Here is a 14,936-nt window from a genome sequence, read left to right on the forward strand (position 1 = left end):
AGGACAGGGAAGAAGTGTAGAGGAGAGTAGGTTGAACATGAGTAAAAGGGTAAAGAGGGAGGGTATGGGCTGACCCAGTGGGCCTATACTAGGGCAGGACGGTTTAAGTCCTGGGGGCTTATAATAAAGGGGTGTTCTGCTACCCCAGCTGCTCTTGTGGCTGTCACCAGTACCTCAGTTAGTCTCTCTAAGGGACCTGGCAAGAGATGAGGAGCATTGCTGAGCATCACATGGAATGGAACGTTGGGAAGTCTTCCTTGGCCCTCCATCCATAGATTACCTTGAAAAGACTAAATCAGGACTTATTTGGGGGCCCGTGAGTAGGGCTCATTATTTGATGAAGTCTTCTGCTTAAACTCCCTGCCTGCTAGCTCATGTTTGGAATTCCGTTAGCTAAGAAAAGACTTTCATTCTAGTTATTGGAAGCAGCTGTGCATTAGGAGATTTGTGGAGGTTAGTTTTCGTTTTAGACATGACTTTATGTCCTTCATTTATTATTTCATTCTAAGTATGAAATTGATGAGGGTAAGTTATATACCACAAGTGACCATAAACTAGTAAAATTAATTCTGTAAAATGAATTTTTATTATAGTCATACCATGCGTGCACATATAATTATGCTGCATTCTGTATGCAAAGCTTAACACTTTTTGAATATGAACTGATGCAGGTATTTTCCAGGCTTCTCTCCTTACTAATTACAGAGAGCTACATGGACACTGTGATTATGATCTATTTTTTTCACTTCCACATTTTATTTCATACACACTTCTATTTTTTAATTAATTATTATGTGAAAAGTTATTCTGGGTGAGACTATAAAACACAACATAAAGTATTTTTGACTTAATAATCAGTTGAGTCAGTAGGCAGGCTAGCACTGTGAGATTTGTATACTCACTGGCTGATCATCCCTGCCCACAGCTTTGCTGAAATTATTGCCTATTGTTTGGACCCCGGGGGGAGTGTTTGATCGGAAGCTTCCTTTCAGTTTATGGTTACCTTGCGTGTATATGCTCAGATTCTGGACCTAATTTTGGCCATTTTGCAAACTAGGGATTTATTAATTAGCAGATTATCAAATAGAATTCACTTATATTTTACTTAAATGTCAAATAAACCAAAAATACTTAGAGTTCTTCTGGTCTGTTAACAAAGGAAATTTTTTTAACTTACATTATTTTCTGCTAAGGAGGAAAAATATCATTTTTGAGAGTTTAACTTGTGATAATAAACTTTTCTAGATTTTCATAAAAATGATGAGATCTAGGGGCTCCTGGGTGGCTCATTTGTTTGAGTTTTTGATTGTCGCTCAGGTCATGATTCTTGCATTTGTGAGTTCAAGCCCTGCATTGTGCTCGCTGCTGTCAGTATAGAGCCCACTTTGGATCCTCTGTCCCCCTTTCTTGCCACCCCATCTCAAAATAAATAAACATTAAAAGAAAAAGATGAGATCTAAAAAGAGGCCAGACTTCTCTCTGCTCGTGTGTGCTGAAGGTGGAGAAGAGAGGCATTTTTACTCAGTGCATGGTTCTAATGATCATGTTTTCAGGCTGCTAAAACCACTGAGCAACATACAGGCAGAAATCTGTCCTCTTTAATGCTTCATGTTGCAGGTAGATTTTATAAGCAGAAGTTGGGGAGAATAGATTAGTGGTTGCCTGGGTATAGGAACAGAATTGACTGTAGTCAGATGAGAGGGATCTATTATACATAGGATGGAAATGTTCTCAAATTACATTGTGGTGATGGATGCACAACCCTGCAAATTTACCAAAAATCATTGAAATGTGTGCATTTACAGTGAATGAATTTTATGGTGTATAAACTTATACTGTAGTAAAATTGTAAAAAATGGAGGAGGTGATAGTTATTACCTTTTAGAAATTGTACTAAGCAAGTCACTGGATGCAGAACATTTGTTTTTAATTAGTTTTACTCTCTGATATTACAAAATGTGTAGGTTTTTCTTATAACACAAAGACTTTAATGGAATATAGCTTTTCTTTATCTGTGTAAGCATGTCATTTTTGGCAGTGCTTTCCAGTTTGGGAGTGTGGCTACAGAATTTGTTACAGATTTCCCAGATATACTACTTAATGTAAAATTTAAAGCACTACTTAGACTAAGAAGAAATAATGGGTATTTGAATATTACTGATTCTGATTATTACAACTAGCTTATTTGTACCCCTAATTCATGGCAGCATCTTTTAAATGATTTAACTATTACGCCCTAAAGCAAGCATTTGCATAGATATTAATCATTTGTTGGTTTGGTTTTAATTTTTAAAATTCTAGCTTGTTCTAAAACAGCTTATAGAAATACCTATACATAAAATGGAAATAGTTGTGACTATCTTGATGAAAAGAGGAAGAGGATAAGAATATAAACTAAAGCTAACTATGCTAGATTATTATTATAATCTAGGTTATTCTATTATTATAATAGATTATTCTTTGACAACATGGCTCTTCTCTTATGTATATAGTTACCTTTTTTTCCTGGGTGTGTGTAGGCTACTCCTCCTTTGTCCCTTTCTTTACTGGACCATGTTTGCCAATTCATACTGTTGAGTATATTCCTTATATATTGGGACTTGGTTTTTGTTTTTTGTTTTTTTTTGTTTTTTTGTTTTTAAGTTTATTAGTAAGAGTTACTAATGTCAGGGCTTAGTTAGGAGCTAAACATGTATTCCTCCTTACTAATTGTACTTGTCCCAAAGTTGGGGGAAAGTCCTTTTTTGTTTGAGTAATCATGCACTTCTTTTGTTTTCAGGCAGTCTGAGTATGGTGGTGTAGTGTTTGGTGGCTGGGCACGAATGGCCCAGCCTATTGTCGCTTTCACTGTGGTTGAGGTTGCCAAGCCCAACATAGGTGAAAACTGGCCAACCCGAGTTCGTGCGGATGTTACCATCAATCTGAATGTCAGAGATCATATCAAAGATGAATGGGAAGGTAATTCTCTATTTCAAAAAGTAAAGCTACATTTTGCCTTTTTAGTTTATAGATTTTCACTTAGAAAATTGGCAAAACACTTGTACTAAACATTACCCTTCTAAACATTGTCTTTATATTCATTAGTAGTAAAAATAACAAGGATCATATAAGAATCATTAAATGTCTCAATACTTTAATAAAAAGCATAAAAGAGCATGCATATCACAGTATTTTGAAAATTGCTGTTTGCGAAGCTGAGATGAGAGTTCTTTAAATGTCACATATAGTAAGATGATATTTATGAATTTGTAGGATTGGTATAAAAAGAATTAAAATATTACTGTTTGCTAGAGAAGGGGGGGGGGGGACAGCCCATGTATAACTTGTACACATGCAGAGTTATTATGGAAAATTGGTATTTTTAAGAGATAAAGCAACCAGAGTGAAGAGAATAGGGATGCATATGGTTGGTGGAAAATAAAGACACAATATCAAAATTAGACAAACTCAAAAGCAGTTCTAAGGGGATCTGGGAAAACAACTCAGAGAGAAATAATGGTTTATTTGCACCAAAGGGAGGAAGTCAGATAAAGAATTAGTGGTATTAAATGTATTCAAGGATAGATAACAGATGCAGAGAAATTGAATGACTTATTTCCCCTGCTCTTTCCTAGGCAAGATTTTAGGGACAGGAGTTCCGTGTCACTGTGAATTTTATGTAGAGGCAAATATGTTCGTAGTTAGTAAGCCAAATAAAGAGTTAAAACATTGATAACATCTGTACCAGAAATGGCACGTGAACTAATTTTTAAGTGGCACTTTTATGTTTTTCCCCCAGCTGTCTATGAGAGCTCTTGCTTGCTGTCCTGTTGTGAGAAACAGTAGCTGGCAGATTTCATCTCCATCCACCTTCTTGGCATGCCAGAAGGAAAAGGATAGTCCCTTAATGGATCAGTTTTCAGAAATTACTACTCCCAACATAGCTGTTTATAACCTTAGGGACTATATGATATGTTTATCCAGCAATTCTGAAGGAATTCAGCAGCAAAGCTGGCCAGATGCTTAACAGATGGCCACTGTAGTGGGTATAGTTGTAACAGATTGTTTTTGTGACTCCTGTATCCTTCAAAAGAGTTCCAGTCTAATCTAGTGCATCACACATCTAGAATAATGTACACCTTTATTGTTGCTGAACCTTAAGAAAGGCATTAAGTTGCTGGAGAAGGTTTTATACTTAATACCTTTGACACTTAAGGAGGTATTAAAATAAACACTGTTTTACACAGTTACCTAAACTCCTTTCCTTTATTACTTTGGAGGCTTCTATCAGAAGGACGTTAAATAGTCTTTTTTTTTCTCTTTCATTCTTTTAAACACAGGCCTCTGATGGAATGAGAAATCTAATGGGTCAATTTTGATGAACAAGATAGGGAACAGTAGGGTACTATAGAACAGTATATTCATTTTCCTATTATGGGGCATGGTGGGGAGAAAAGTGTTTCCTGGGAGGCCAGAGCCAAAATTCAGGCCCTGTGTTGATCACAGATGGATTAACTAAATAGAAAATGGAGGCAAAAAATCAGAGGGGAGTTCTATAAGTACTAATGAATATTGTCCTATAGGAACAGGATAGTTTTGAAGAGTTTAAGTTGAATATATAAAGCATTCTTCTTGTTCCTTCAAAAAGGTATGAAGCTCAGGCCCTTAATTACCCCATTTAAAATTAAGGAAACTGAATTATGAAACAGGAATGCTGGATTCTGCTCTAGAGGGCACAGCAAGGACGGAGTAGATACATACAGATGGTTGAAGGAGAAAGATAGTTGAGCTGTTATCTAAGTTGTTTTTTGTTTGTTTGTTTTTTATTTATTTATTTATTTATTTTCAACGTTTATTTTATTTTTTTGGGACAGAGAGAGACAGAGCATGAACGGGGGAGGGGCAGAGAGAGAGGGAGACACAGAATCGGAAACAGGCTCCAGGCTCTGAGCCATCAGCCCAGAGCCTGATGCAGGGCTCGAACTCACGGACCGCGAGATCGTGACCTGGCTGAAATCGGACGCTTAACTGACTGCGCCACCCAGGCACCCCGATTTGTTTGTTTTTTATGTAGATATGAGATGTCCCACAGTAAAATGATCTGCTTTAGCAGGGAATAGGTGGTCATCCATCAGTGGTGCCAAAAAGTGACATTGGCGGGGACCTAATTACTTCTTTTTGTTTTTTAATTTTTTTTTTTTTTTTAATGTTTGTTTATTTTTGAGAGAGACAGAGACAGAATGCGAGTGGGTTAGGGGCAGAGAGAGATGGAGACACAGAATCCGAAGCAGGCTCCCAGGCTCCAAGCTGTCAGCATAGAGCCCGACACCGGACTCAAACTCAAGAGCCATGAGATCATGACCTGAGCCAAAGTCAGACGCTCAACCGACTGAGCCACCCAGGTGCCCCGGACCTAATTACTTCTCAGGGCCACTTTGACTCTAAGACTTAGAAGTTGTAATGAGTTGTGCAGATCAGAAATCCTAAAGGCAGTACAACTCAGATAGTAGAATAGTTCCCCTTCTCATCACTTCTCCTGCTTCTTTACATAGAATTTGTTGGGAAATAAGCAATGAAGTTATTATCAGAATCAGAATTGTTTCTAGCACACGTAAACCCCACTCCATATTAAAACAAACCAGAATGGTCCCAGTACTGTTAACCACGCACTGACTGAAATTGCTGATTTGATTTAGTTGTAGATCTTATTACCAAGATTATAAGCAAGCAGACCATTTAAGTTTGCATTTACGTCCTACATTGGCTAACAGAACGAATCAGGAAAGAAATGAAGATTAAGTGGTGTGACATTACATGATATGAGATCTAATTTTGTGTCCCTTGTGTTCCCATGTGTCTACTTTTAATAGAGCGGGGGATCCAGTTGAGTCTAGTATTTGATGTAATGATTAAGAAGCTATGGACTTTGGCACAAGTTTCCTATTTCTTGACATTTACCTTTAAAAATGTTAAGTGTTTGCCAAACGAAACTATATATTCACCATGTTCTCAGGATGGTATCTATAAACAATGCTTTTGTGCCTTGTTAAATTATTCTTGAATTGACCTCTTTCGGGTAGTGCAGTTAAACTGTTGTTGGAATGGCAGTGATGGATAGTTTAAACCGATGTTAGAAACCTGCTGAATATGACATAGATGGACTATATGCCAGCCATATTTTTGGTTACTTATTAAGAATGTTAAAAATAAGAATGATGACGAGCATCCAATTTTGGAGCTGTGACATGACTTGGAGGGCTTATTCGGTAACGTATTCATGGCATAAAAGTTTCTAATTTTAATATAAAGAGAAATTTTCGTTTAATTATTGCTGTCAGACATTGAGTATTAAAGATGATAGGAAAAAACCCGTAATTATATTATAATGCAAATATAATCATCGATCGCATCTGGTATTTTAAATGTTTCTTACATCTCTATTCCAAAGATAAGAGGATGAGAATTTGCCAACAAAAGACTGAAAACAAGAACATTCTAGTAAGTGAAAGCATCTTTATGTTTTACCAGGTCTTCGTAAGCATGATGTCTGTTTTTTAATTACCGTGCGTCCCACAAAACCATATGGTACCAAGTTTGACCGGAGGAGACCTTTTATTGAGCAGATTGGCCTGGTTTATGTCAGAGGCTGTGAAATCCAGGGCATGCTAGATGATAAAGGGCGTGTCATTGAAGACGGTATGGTGATCTATATTTTTAAAAGAGAGTGTGTACATAATGATAAAATTCTTCACCTTTTTTCCTTTTTGCATCTTAAGTAATATTTTTTAGTTGTTTTACATAATAAGTCATCACAAAAGGATTATGTATAAAATATGTGTAAGTTACCTACTACCCAGTTTTAGAAATAATAGTATGGTTTCTAAACTTTTTATTAGATATTGGAAAGGACAGGATCTTTTGAAGTTACCTTTATTTAAAATTTTTGTAATACTTTGCAATATTGCTTTTTAAAACCTCTAAACACCTCTTATGACATATTTGCCTAGTGTTTTAAGTTTTATTTTTTTGATTCATTGTAGCAGTGGCTCTCAGTTGGGATTAATACTACCCTGTATTTTGAAATGTATGGTGCTATTTATATTGTCATATGACCGGGCTAGGGTTGGGGAGGGTGAGCTATTGGCATTTGACAGATGGGGGCTCGGGGTGCTAAACATCTAAACAGAACTGCCTTGTCTAAAGAATTGTCATACCTAAGATGCAGACATTACCCATTTAGAAATACCATCTTACCAAACTAACCAAAGGGTTAGTCAGCTCTTTGATTTCTTAGATTGATTTTTCTTTGAAATTCTCTCATTGATTATCATTGATTTTTCTTTGAAATTCTTTCTTATGTTGTCTTGACTTGGTACAGCTGTTAGATTATATATGTATCTGTGTCCAGTGCTTACTTTCCAATTTGTTTACTAAACTTCTCTCAGAACTAGAATTAACCTCTGCCACCTGTGATTTTAAGATTGCACCATTGCTCAAAAGTACTGATAATTAAACTAATCTTATTACTAGAATAAAAGAAAATGGGAAAGGTGGAATAAACATAAGGCCACATATCAGGACCGGAGTTAGAGGTCTAAGACAAAAAGAAAGGAAATTTCCTTTCACACTGGTGATATTAGGAATGGTATGTGGATGACAAAAGTGATCAGCCAAGTAAAGCGGTGGTAGGAGCTATGAGTGACTGACAAAGTTGTTTGACTTCTAAGGCTCTTATTTTGTTTGAGGACATAGACAACTGCAGTCCATGGCATTGCATCATAAACATTACTTGACTATTCTGGGAAAAGAAATAGCAAGAATTTAAGGAAAGGAGGAAATATTTTCAGCTTCTTAGCATCTACTCAGGGGAATGACTGGAGTTAACTCTAGACAGTTTACTCATCATTTCTAGAAAAGGAATACTGCTGACTTATTTTGATACTTAAAAAGTGTGTATTTCGTTTACCAAATCTTTTCAAAATGTCTAGGACCTGAGCCAAGACCCAATCTTAGAGGAGAGTCAAGGACATTTAGAGTGTTTTTGGATCCAAACCAGTATCAACAAGATATGACCAATACTATACAAAATGGAGCAGAAGATGTGTACGAAACTTTCAATATCATAATGAGGAGAAAGCCAAAGGAAAATAACTTTAAGGTAATTTTTAAGCTGTGTGTAACTAAAAGTAGTACTATGTTTAATTTGAATAACTTCTAAAACGTAAATACATAACTATGAGGTAAAAATGATTCGTTAAGAAAATGATCAACTGCTTTTGATTCTAAACAATTCTTTTAAATTTTTCCCTATAGACTAAATATAAAAACTTAAGAAAATTTATTTACTAAATCTATGTTGTCTTTTGATGAGTGTAGAAATTTAAAATATAAATTAAGCCAGGTCAGACTCCTTCCTTGCTGTTGGTATATTAGATACTCAGTATGGCCAGTATGAGGTAAAGAAACTGCTTGTTTATGTATTTACTGGGAGTTCTTTTTTTTTTTTTTTTTTTTTTTAAATTTTTTTTTTTTCAACGTTTATTTACTTTTGGGACAGAGAGAGACAGAGCATGAACGGGGGAGGGGCAGACAGAGAGGGAGACACAGAATCGGAAACAGGCTCCAGGCTCTGAGCCATCAGCCCAGAGCCCGACTCGGGGCTCGAACTCACGGACCGCGAGATCGTGACCTGGCTGAAGTCGGATGCTTAACCGACTGCGCCACCCAGGCGCCCCTGGGAGTTCTTTTTTAAATCAAAAGTAAGTGTACTTCCAAATCACTTTACAAATACAGATGTGATACCTCAGGGCTCTGAATTGCTGTGATAAAACATGTTCATTGTTTACTCATTAGCAGGAAAAGAAAGGTTTAGGGGCTGGAGAGTTTTACTTTCATAACTTAATGGAGACAAGGAGTTTTGATAAAAGAAGATTCTTTATTACTGGAAAGTGTATTACAAAACGTAAACATTGAACGATTTTTAGCATTTGGTAATGCTAGCTTCGGCACAAGTGCCTTTCTTCATTCTCTCCCCCAAAACAGTGCTTCTATGTTACCGCTTTATCATCTTTTTTTTTTTCCTTTTCTTATGATTATAAAAATGACATCACATATGAAGGAATCTATTCTCCATTTAGCCCTGTTGTTGAAGAAGAAACAGTGGAAGTACTCTTGATTTCTTTTTGTCTCCCGCTGCACATCCAGTCCATGAGTCAGTTTGATTAGCTCACCACTTCCACTGATGCCACGTCGAAGATACCTTCATCTCTCACATCCCTGCTTCCATTCTTGACCGCCCCTCCCCTTACGCTATTCTCCACATAGCGACCGAATGCAAATTATGCCCTGGTACCCCTGTTCAGCTCTTTTTAATGGTTTGCCATCACAGTAGAAAGTTACCACCATAATCCAAGAGGCCCCTTCATTATCTGTCCTCTGGCCACCTCTCCCAACATCATTTTCTAACACCTATCTCTGATTCAGTCCATGCCAGCCTCACTGACCTTTTTGCTATTCTTCAATAACCCATACCTTTTTTACATGGTGTTCCCTCTACCAACACAGTCTTCCTCCCAGGGATTTACGTGCTTCGCTCCCTCACTTTGTGTGGGCAGCTCTGCTTAGATGTTACCTCCTGAGGGAGCTTTTTCGGGAAACCCCCACCGAAAGTAGCATCCCCCCTTCTCGTCAGTCTTAATCCAATTATCTGTATCTTTCCTCACAGCTTTTATTGTACCTGCTGGTTATATATTTGTTATTTATCTGACTTCACCATTAGAATGCAGGTCTATGAGGGCAGGGTCTCTTTTTCTCAGTAATGACTGGATTTCAGTGACTCTACTAAAAATGAAAAAAAGTTCCTTGTGTTCATTCATTTGACCGGTTTATTTAATGCCCACTGTGTGTCTGGCATAGTCCTGAGTTATATGGAGTCAGTAAAGATGAGTAAGACACAGCTTATACTTTTAGAGAGTGTAGACTACCAATAAGGGAAGTTAAAAATACAAACAGGGGCGCCTGGGTGGCGCAGTCGGTTAAGCGTCCGACTTCAGCCAGGTCACGATCTCGCCGTCCGTGAGTTCGAGCCCCGCGTCGGGCTCTGGGCTGATGGCTCAGAGCCTGGAGCCTGTTTCCGATTCTGTGTCTCCCTCTCTCTCTGCCCCTCTCCCGTTCATGCTCTGTCTCTCTCTGTCCCAAAAATAAATAAACGTTGAAAAAAAAAAAAATTAAAAAAAAAAAAATACAAACAGATAACTAAGTTGAAGTGTTTAAAGGTACCAAAAGTCATAAGAAGGATGCAGGTAAAAGTGCCATGGAAGTAGCCCCTGCCTGGCTCAGTTGAAAGAGCACGTGACTCTTGATCTCAGGGTCGTGAGTTTGAGCCCCACATTGAGTGTAGAGATTACTAAAAAAAAAAAAATAAACTGCAACAACAACCAGAAAGTATCATGGAAGATCAAAAGGCATTCAGGTTCCTATCCAAGAAATGGGCAGTGATTAACTCCACCTGTGTTTGGGAAAGGACGAATGCTCTTTTGGTGTGTTTGGTGTTTTGTTATATACCTGGGCAGCATCCCTTATTTCCTTCTCTCTTTTCCAGTCCATACAGCCTGTTCTGACCTGGATATTTTATTTCTTGCCTGAATAGTTGCACTACGTAGCTTACTCTGCCCTACCTTTGTTCTCCTCATCAGTCACCTGTTTTTCATGTGCTTCCGCTGACCATTTCACTCTGCTTCTCAAAACATTTCTGTGACTTTCCATTAATGATGGAATAAACCAAAGCTCCTTCACAGATCCTTTACTTTGAGCTAAATTGAAATGCCACCTTCCTCCATGAAACCTTGCCTAAGTTCAAAAGTCTCCCCTCCTTGCGTCTCTCACCTACTCGGAACTGTGTTCCCATTGTATTTTGTAATATTCTTTACCATTTGCCATATTCTGCTGTGTTGTGTCATTGCTAAGAACATATTTTATCTCCCTACTAAAATTTTAATTTTCTTAGAGAGTAGAGCTCTCATTTTATCCATCATTATGTGAACATACTCATTCATCTGTCCATCCAGTGTTTTTACCCATCTCATGGTCAAATTTCCTAGATCCCTGCTCTCATGGAAATGATATTTCTAGTGGGGATTAGACAGATGACAAACAGATAACTACATACATGAAAAGAGAATTTCAGGTAGTGATTAGTACAAGAAAATAAAACAAGGTGATGTGATGCGAGTGTGATTAATATATGCCATCCTGTTACTTTGTTATCCTGTTGGAGTATTTAGCATTTATGATATAAAAATGGTTGGTTTGGTTATTTTTTTCCTTGAAATTAATAGCCTAGCCTTCTGACTTTCATATGTGAGATAGATTGCTGTGTCAAAATAATTATTGGAAAGTCTAAGAGTTTGCCTTGACCATGTATATGTTAACTACTATAATGACTTTTTATTGTAGAATGTTTCTTCCATTTTGAAATTTTGACATTTCATTTTTACCATTTGTCTGCTTTTTATTTCTTATTTCTTCTAACAGTGTTAATTTTAATATATTTAAGTTATGGTATGTTTCACAATTGAGGCATATGTTGATATGCTTCTGGTTGTGTGTTGTCTTAGCACTGAGGAACTATGGAATATAAAGAGGAGAAAGCTCCAGGAGTTTCCAGGAGGAAGTGTCCGCTTTAAGGGTTTGTTCTATAATGTTTTCTTGCTGTTGTATAGTCTTGATCAGATTTTCATTATGTCCAGCAGGAGTCAAGTGGTAAACTCATTTATGACATTCTGTCTAAATGAACTCCTAACGGATAAACTGTTCTTGCTAAGTTTGGTCTTTTGTTTAACTCAGTGTATGGTATCAGCTGAAAATATAGCTGTTGATTCAGTCTAGCCAAGCACCTGTCAGCAGAAAATAGCTTCTTGCCTTGAAACACTGGGGAATTCTGGATTAGTGCAGCCGGCTCTGCATTCCACTGAAGTGCAAATGTTTGGGATGTCTTCTTGACACAACTCTTTTCTCTCCTTTCACTGACAGGCTGTGCTGGAGACCATTCGGAACCTGATGAATACTGATTGCGTGGTACCTGACTGGCTGCATGACATCATTTTAGGTTATGGGGATCCAAGTAGTGCACATTATTCAAAAATGCCCAATCAGATTGCCACTCTTGATTTCAATGACACGTTTCTTTCCATTGACCATTTAAAAAGCAGCTTTCCTGGTCATAATGTCAAAGTAACTGTGGATGACCCAGCTCTGCAGATCCCGCCTTTCAGGTAATGTCAGCACTGGATATATTCCTTTCAGGCTTTCGGTAGCCAACCTCAGGCCATCAGACTGCAGCTAACGTTTTGATTGTCTTGATTTTGTTTGGGCACTCTACCTTCACCATGTAGTGACAGGGATACATTTATTTTATTTGACTTGTTTCTCATTCTTAGTACAGCAACTATTTTAAGCCCATAATAAAAGTAGCCTCACATCTAGTAAGGGATCAGTAAATGCTTGTTGTCTGAAGAGTATTGTATAAACATATTTATAGCATTTGACTGAAGAAACATGGGGCGCCTGGGTGGCTCAGTCAGTTGGGCGTGTGGCTCTTGATTTCAGCTTAGGTCATGATCTCACAGTTTGTGAGATGGAGCCCCGTGTCAGGATCTGTGCTGACAGTGCGGAGCCTGCTTTGGATTCTCTCTCTGATTCTCCCCTACTCACGCCAGTATGTTCCCTCTTTTTCTCTCCCACTCTCTCTCAAAATAAATAAACATTAAAAAAAATATATCTTTGCAAATTATGCATAATCTGGTATGTTTCCTAATTAATGGACATACCCATGGGATATTGAACTTTCTTTTGTTTTTTTAGGGAAAAATTGTTTTTCTTTTAAGCTTTCTTACTCTCACAAAATTTAAATATTCGCAATATAGTTATATGTAATGTTAAAGGAGCTTTGGTTTTAAATTGTGACTAGAAATGGAACAAAGAACCTGATGCAACTCCTCACTCTTCCCTGAATTCTCTTGTGTGGAAAGGTGCACACAGAGAATTATTTTTTTTAGTTTAATTTTAAGGTATTTGTTGATTTCCCCAGGTGCCTAGGGAGAGTCACCTCCTGAGGTATCCCTGACCCAAAGCTAAGAACTCTGCCCCACATGCCCCTCTCCACCCCCAGTCTTCCATGGAAAGCTAAAGCTTTTACTTTGAGATTGAAAGTATTAACCCTTACTGGTATATCTGCCTTAAAGGCTTGATATTCCACAGTGTTATAACAGGGCTCCAACTTGTCTGTCTAGTTTTCTGTATTGTATCCATTCTGGCAAAACTGGCCACTTGTACTTGAACCTGTATATAGTCTTACTTCTTCCTAGACTAGCTTCTCTCCCATGTTTATATGTCTAAGTTCTTTGAAACTCATCTTTGATGCCATCCCTCCCATGAAGCCTTTTCTGATTTAAGGAGGGACAATGTGTAAAGCACTTACAGTGCATGGGCATAAGTATGTAAATGCTGCTTCTTTGATTCTCCCTTATCAGCTGACTTTTTCTTATCTGAACTCCATGAACACACATTTTAGTGCTTGTATGTCTGCTCTTTTCAGAATGTGTGTACAGATAGTGAGTTCCGTTAAGCCATAAGTGTTTCCTTCTGATCTGATTATCCTCCATACACTGTCATGCACAAGGTAGGTGCTTGGTAAATTGTTAATTGTAAAAATGAACAAACATTTTGGTCTTGTAGGATAACCTTTCCAGTAAGGAGTGGAAAAGGAAAGAAAAGGAAAGATACAGATGGTGAAGATGAAGACTCCGAAGAGGCAAAAACCTTAATTGTTGAACCTCATGTCATTCCCAATAGGGGGCCTTATCCTTATAACCAACCCAAACGGTAATTTTACTATCTATGTTAATTGTAATAATGAATAATAGTTTGCTATTTTGTAATAATAATGTTTAAAAATTCACTTATCCTTTAAAAATCCCAGGAAACTTAGGTCTCTGGACCCTCTTTCCTTGTATTCTATCAGCTAGATAGCTCAGACATTTTTGGCCGTTCTGTAGTCATATTTCCAAAAGAAACATTTTCAGGTCCTATGAACAATAAATGTTAGAGGGCTACCTTAATTTGAGCACAGCATTCTTACTTCATGACCATGTGCTATATGTAGCAGCTACCCTCATGCATGTTTGCCATGACTATTAAACTGGCATTATATTTGGTATTACATTGGGAATTGGAACTTTGATATTCCAGGTGAGATATTGGTTGGGCTAAGTGTATTGAAAAATAACGGTAGTCTTTTCTTTCTGTAAGATTCACTCAGTTTTAGTTGGTCTGTAGAGGGGTAGGGGTGAAGGAAATCATTTAGAAGAGACTGGTTCAGTCATGTAAGATGTAAAAGTACGAGATTTGCTATCCAACATTGTGCTTGTAGTTAACGATACTGTAGTGTGCAGTTAAAATTTGTTAAGAGAGTAGATCTGTTATTTTTTTTTCTTTACCACATACATGCACACCCACCTACCCACCCTACCCCCCTCCAACACACACAATCACTCACTTGAAGGGCTGGGGAGAGGAAAAGAAGAGATTGGGAGAACAGGGGCACATATAGAGCAGACGTTTGGACTTCTGGTTATTGTCTAATTTTTACTAAATGTTCATCTGTATTTTTAACCAACTTTTTATTTACTCTTATTTGTAGTAATACAATTCAGTTCACTCACACACAGATAGAGGCCATCCGTGCTGGAATGCAGCCTGGGCTAACTATGGTAAGAAAGGCATTGTTCCACATGTTTTTACGTGGATTCGGATAAGATAAGCATCAAATGTGTAGAGTGTATTTGAAGCACAAAAACACAACTGAATTTAAGTGTTCATAAGTAATTGTGGCATTGTTTGCATATGGACATTTTGCCTTCTACTTATTTCAGTGTTCATAAATAAAGTTTTATTGGAAT

The 14,936-nt window shown here is 37.5% G+C and overlaps 1 protein-coding gene across 1 annotated transcript in view; it reads left to right on the top strand.

The window, feature by feature from the left end:
* AQR (aquarius intron-binding spliceosomal factor) overlaps nucleotides 1-14,936 on the top strand; it is a 101,416-nt gene that overhangs the window by 50,847 nt on the left and 35,633 nt on the right. The window contains exons 18-23 of the mRNA XM_045450108.1: nucleotides 2,780-2,958; nucleotides 6,508-6,675; nucleotides 7,968-8,137; nucleotides 12,010-12,251; nucleotides 13,714-13,860; nucleotides 14,678-14,747. Coding sequence (XP_045306064.1) covers nucleotides 2,780-2,958; nucleotides 6,508-6,675; nucleotides 7,968-8,137; nucleotides 12,010-12,251; nucleotides 13,714-13,860; nucleotides 14,678-14,747 — 976 coding nt within the window. The remainder of the gene's footprint in view (nucleotides 1-2,779; nucleotides 2,959-6,507; nucleotides 6,676-7,967; nucleotides 8,138-12,009; nucleotides 12,252-13,713; nucleotides 13,861-14,677; nucleotides 14,748-14,936) is intronic.

Source organism: Leopardus geoffroyi, chromosome B3 (genome assembly GCF_018350155.1).
Source record: "Leopardus geoffroyi isolate Oge1 chromosome B3, O.geoffroyi_Oge1_pat1.0, whole genome shotgun sequence".
NCBI classification, from domain to species: domain Eukaryota; kingdom Metazoa; phylum Chordata; class Mammalia; order Carnivora; family Felidae; genus Leopardus; species Leopardus geoffroyi.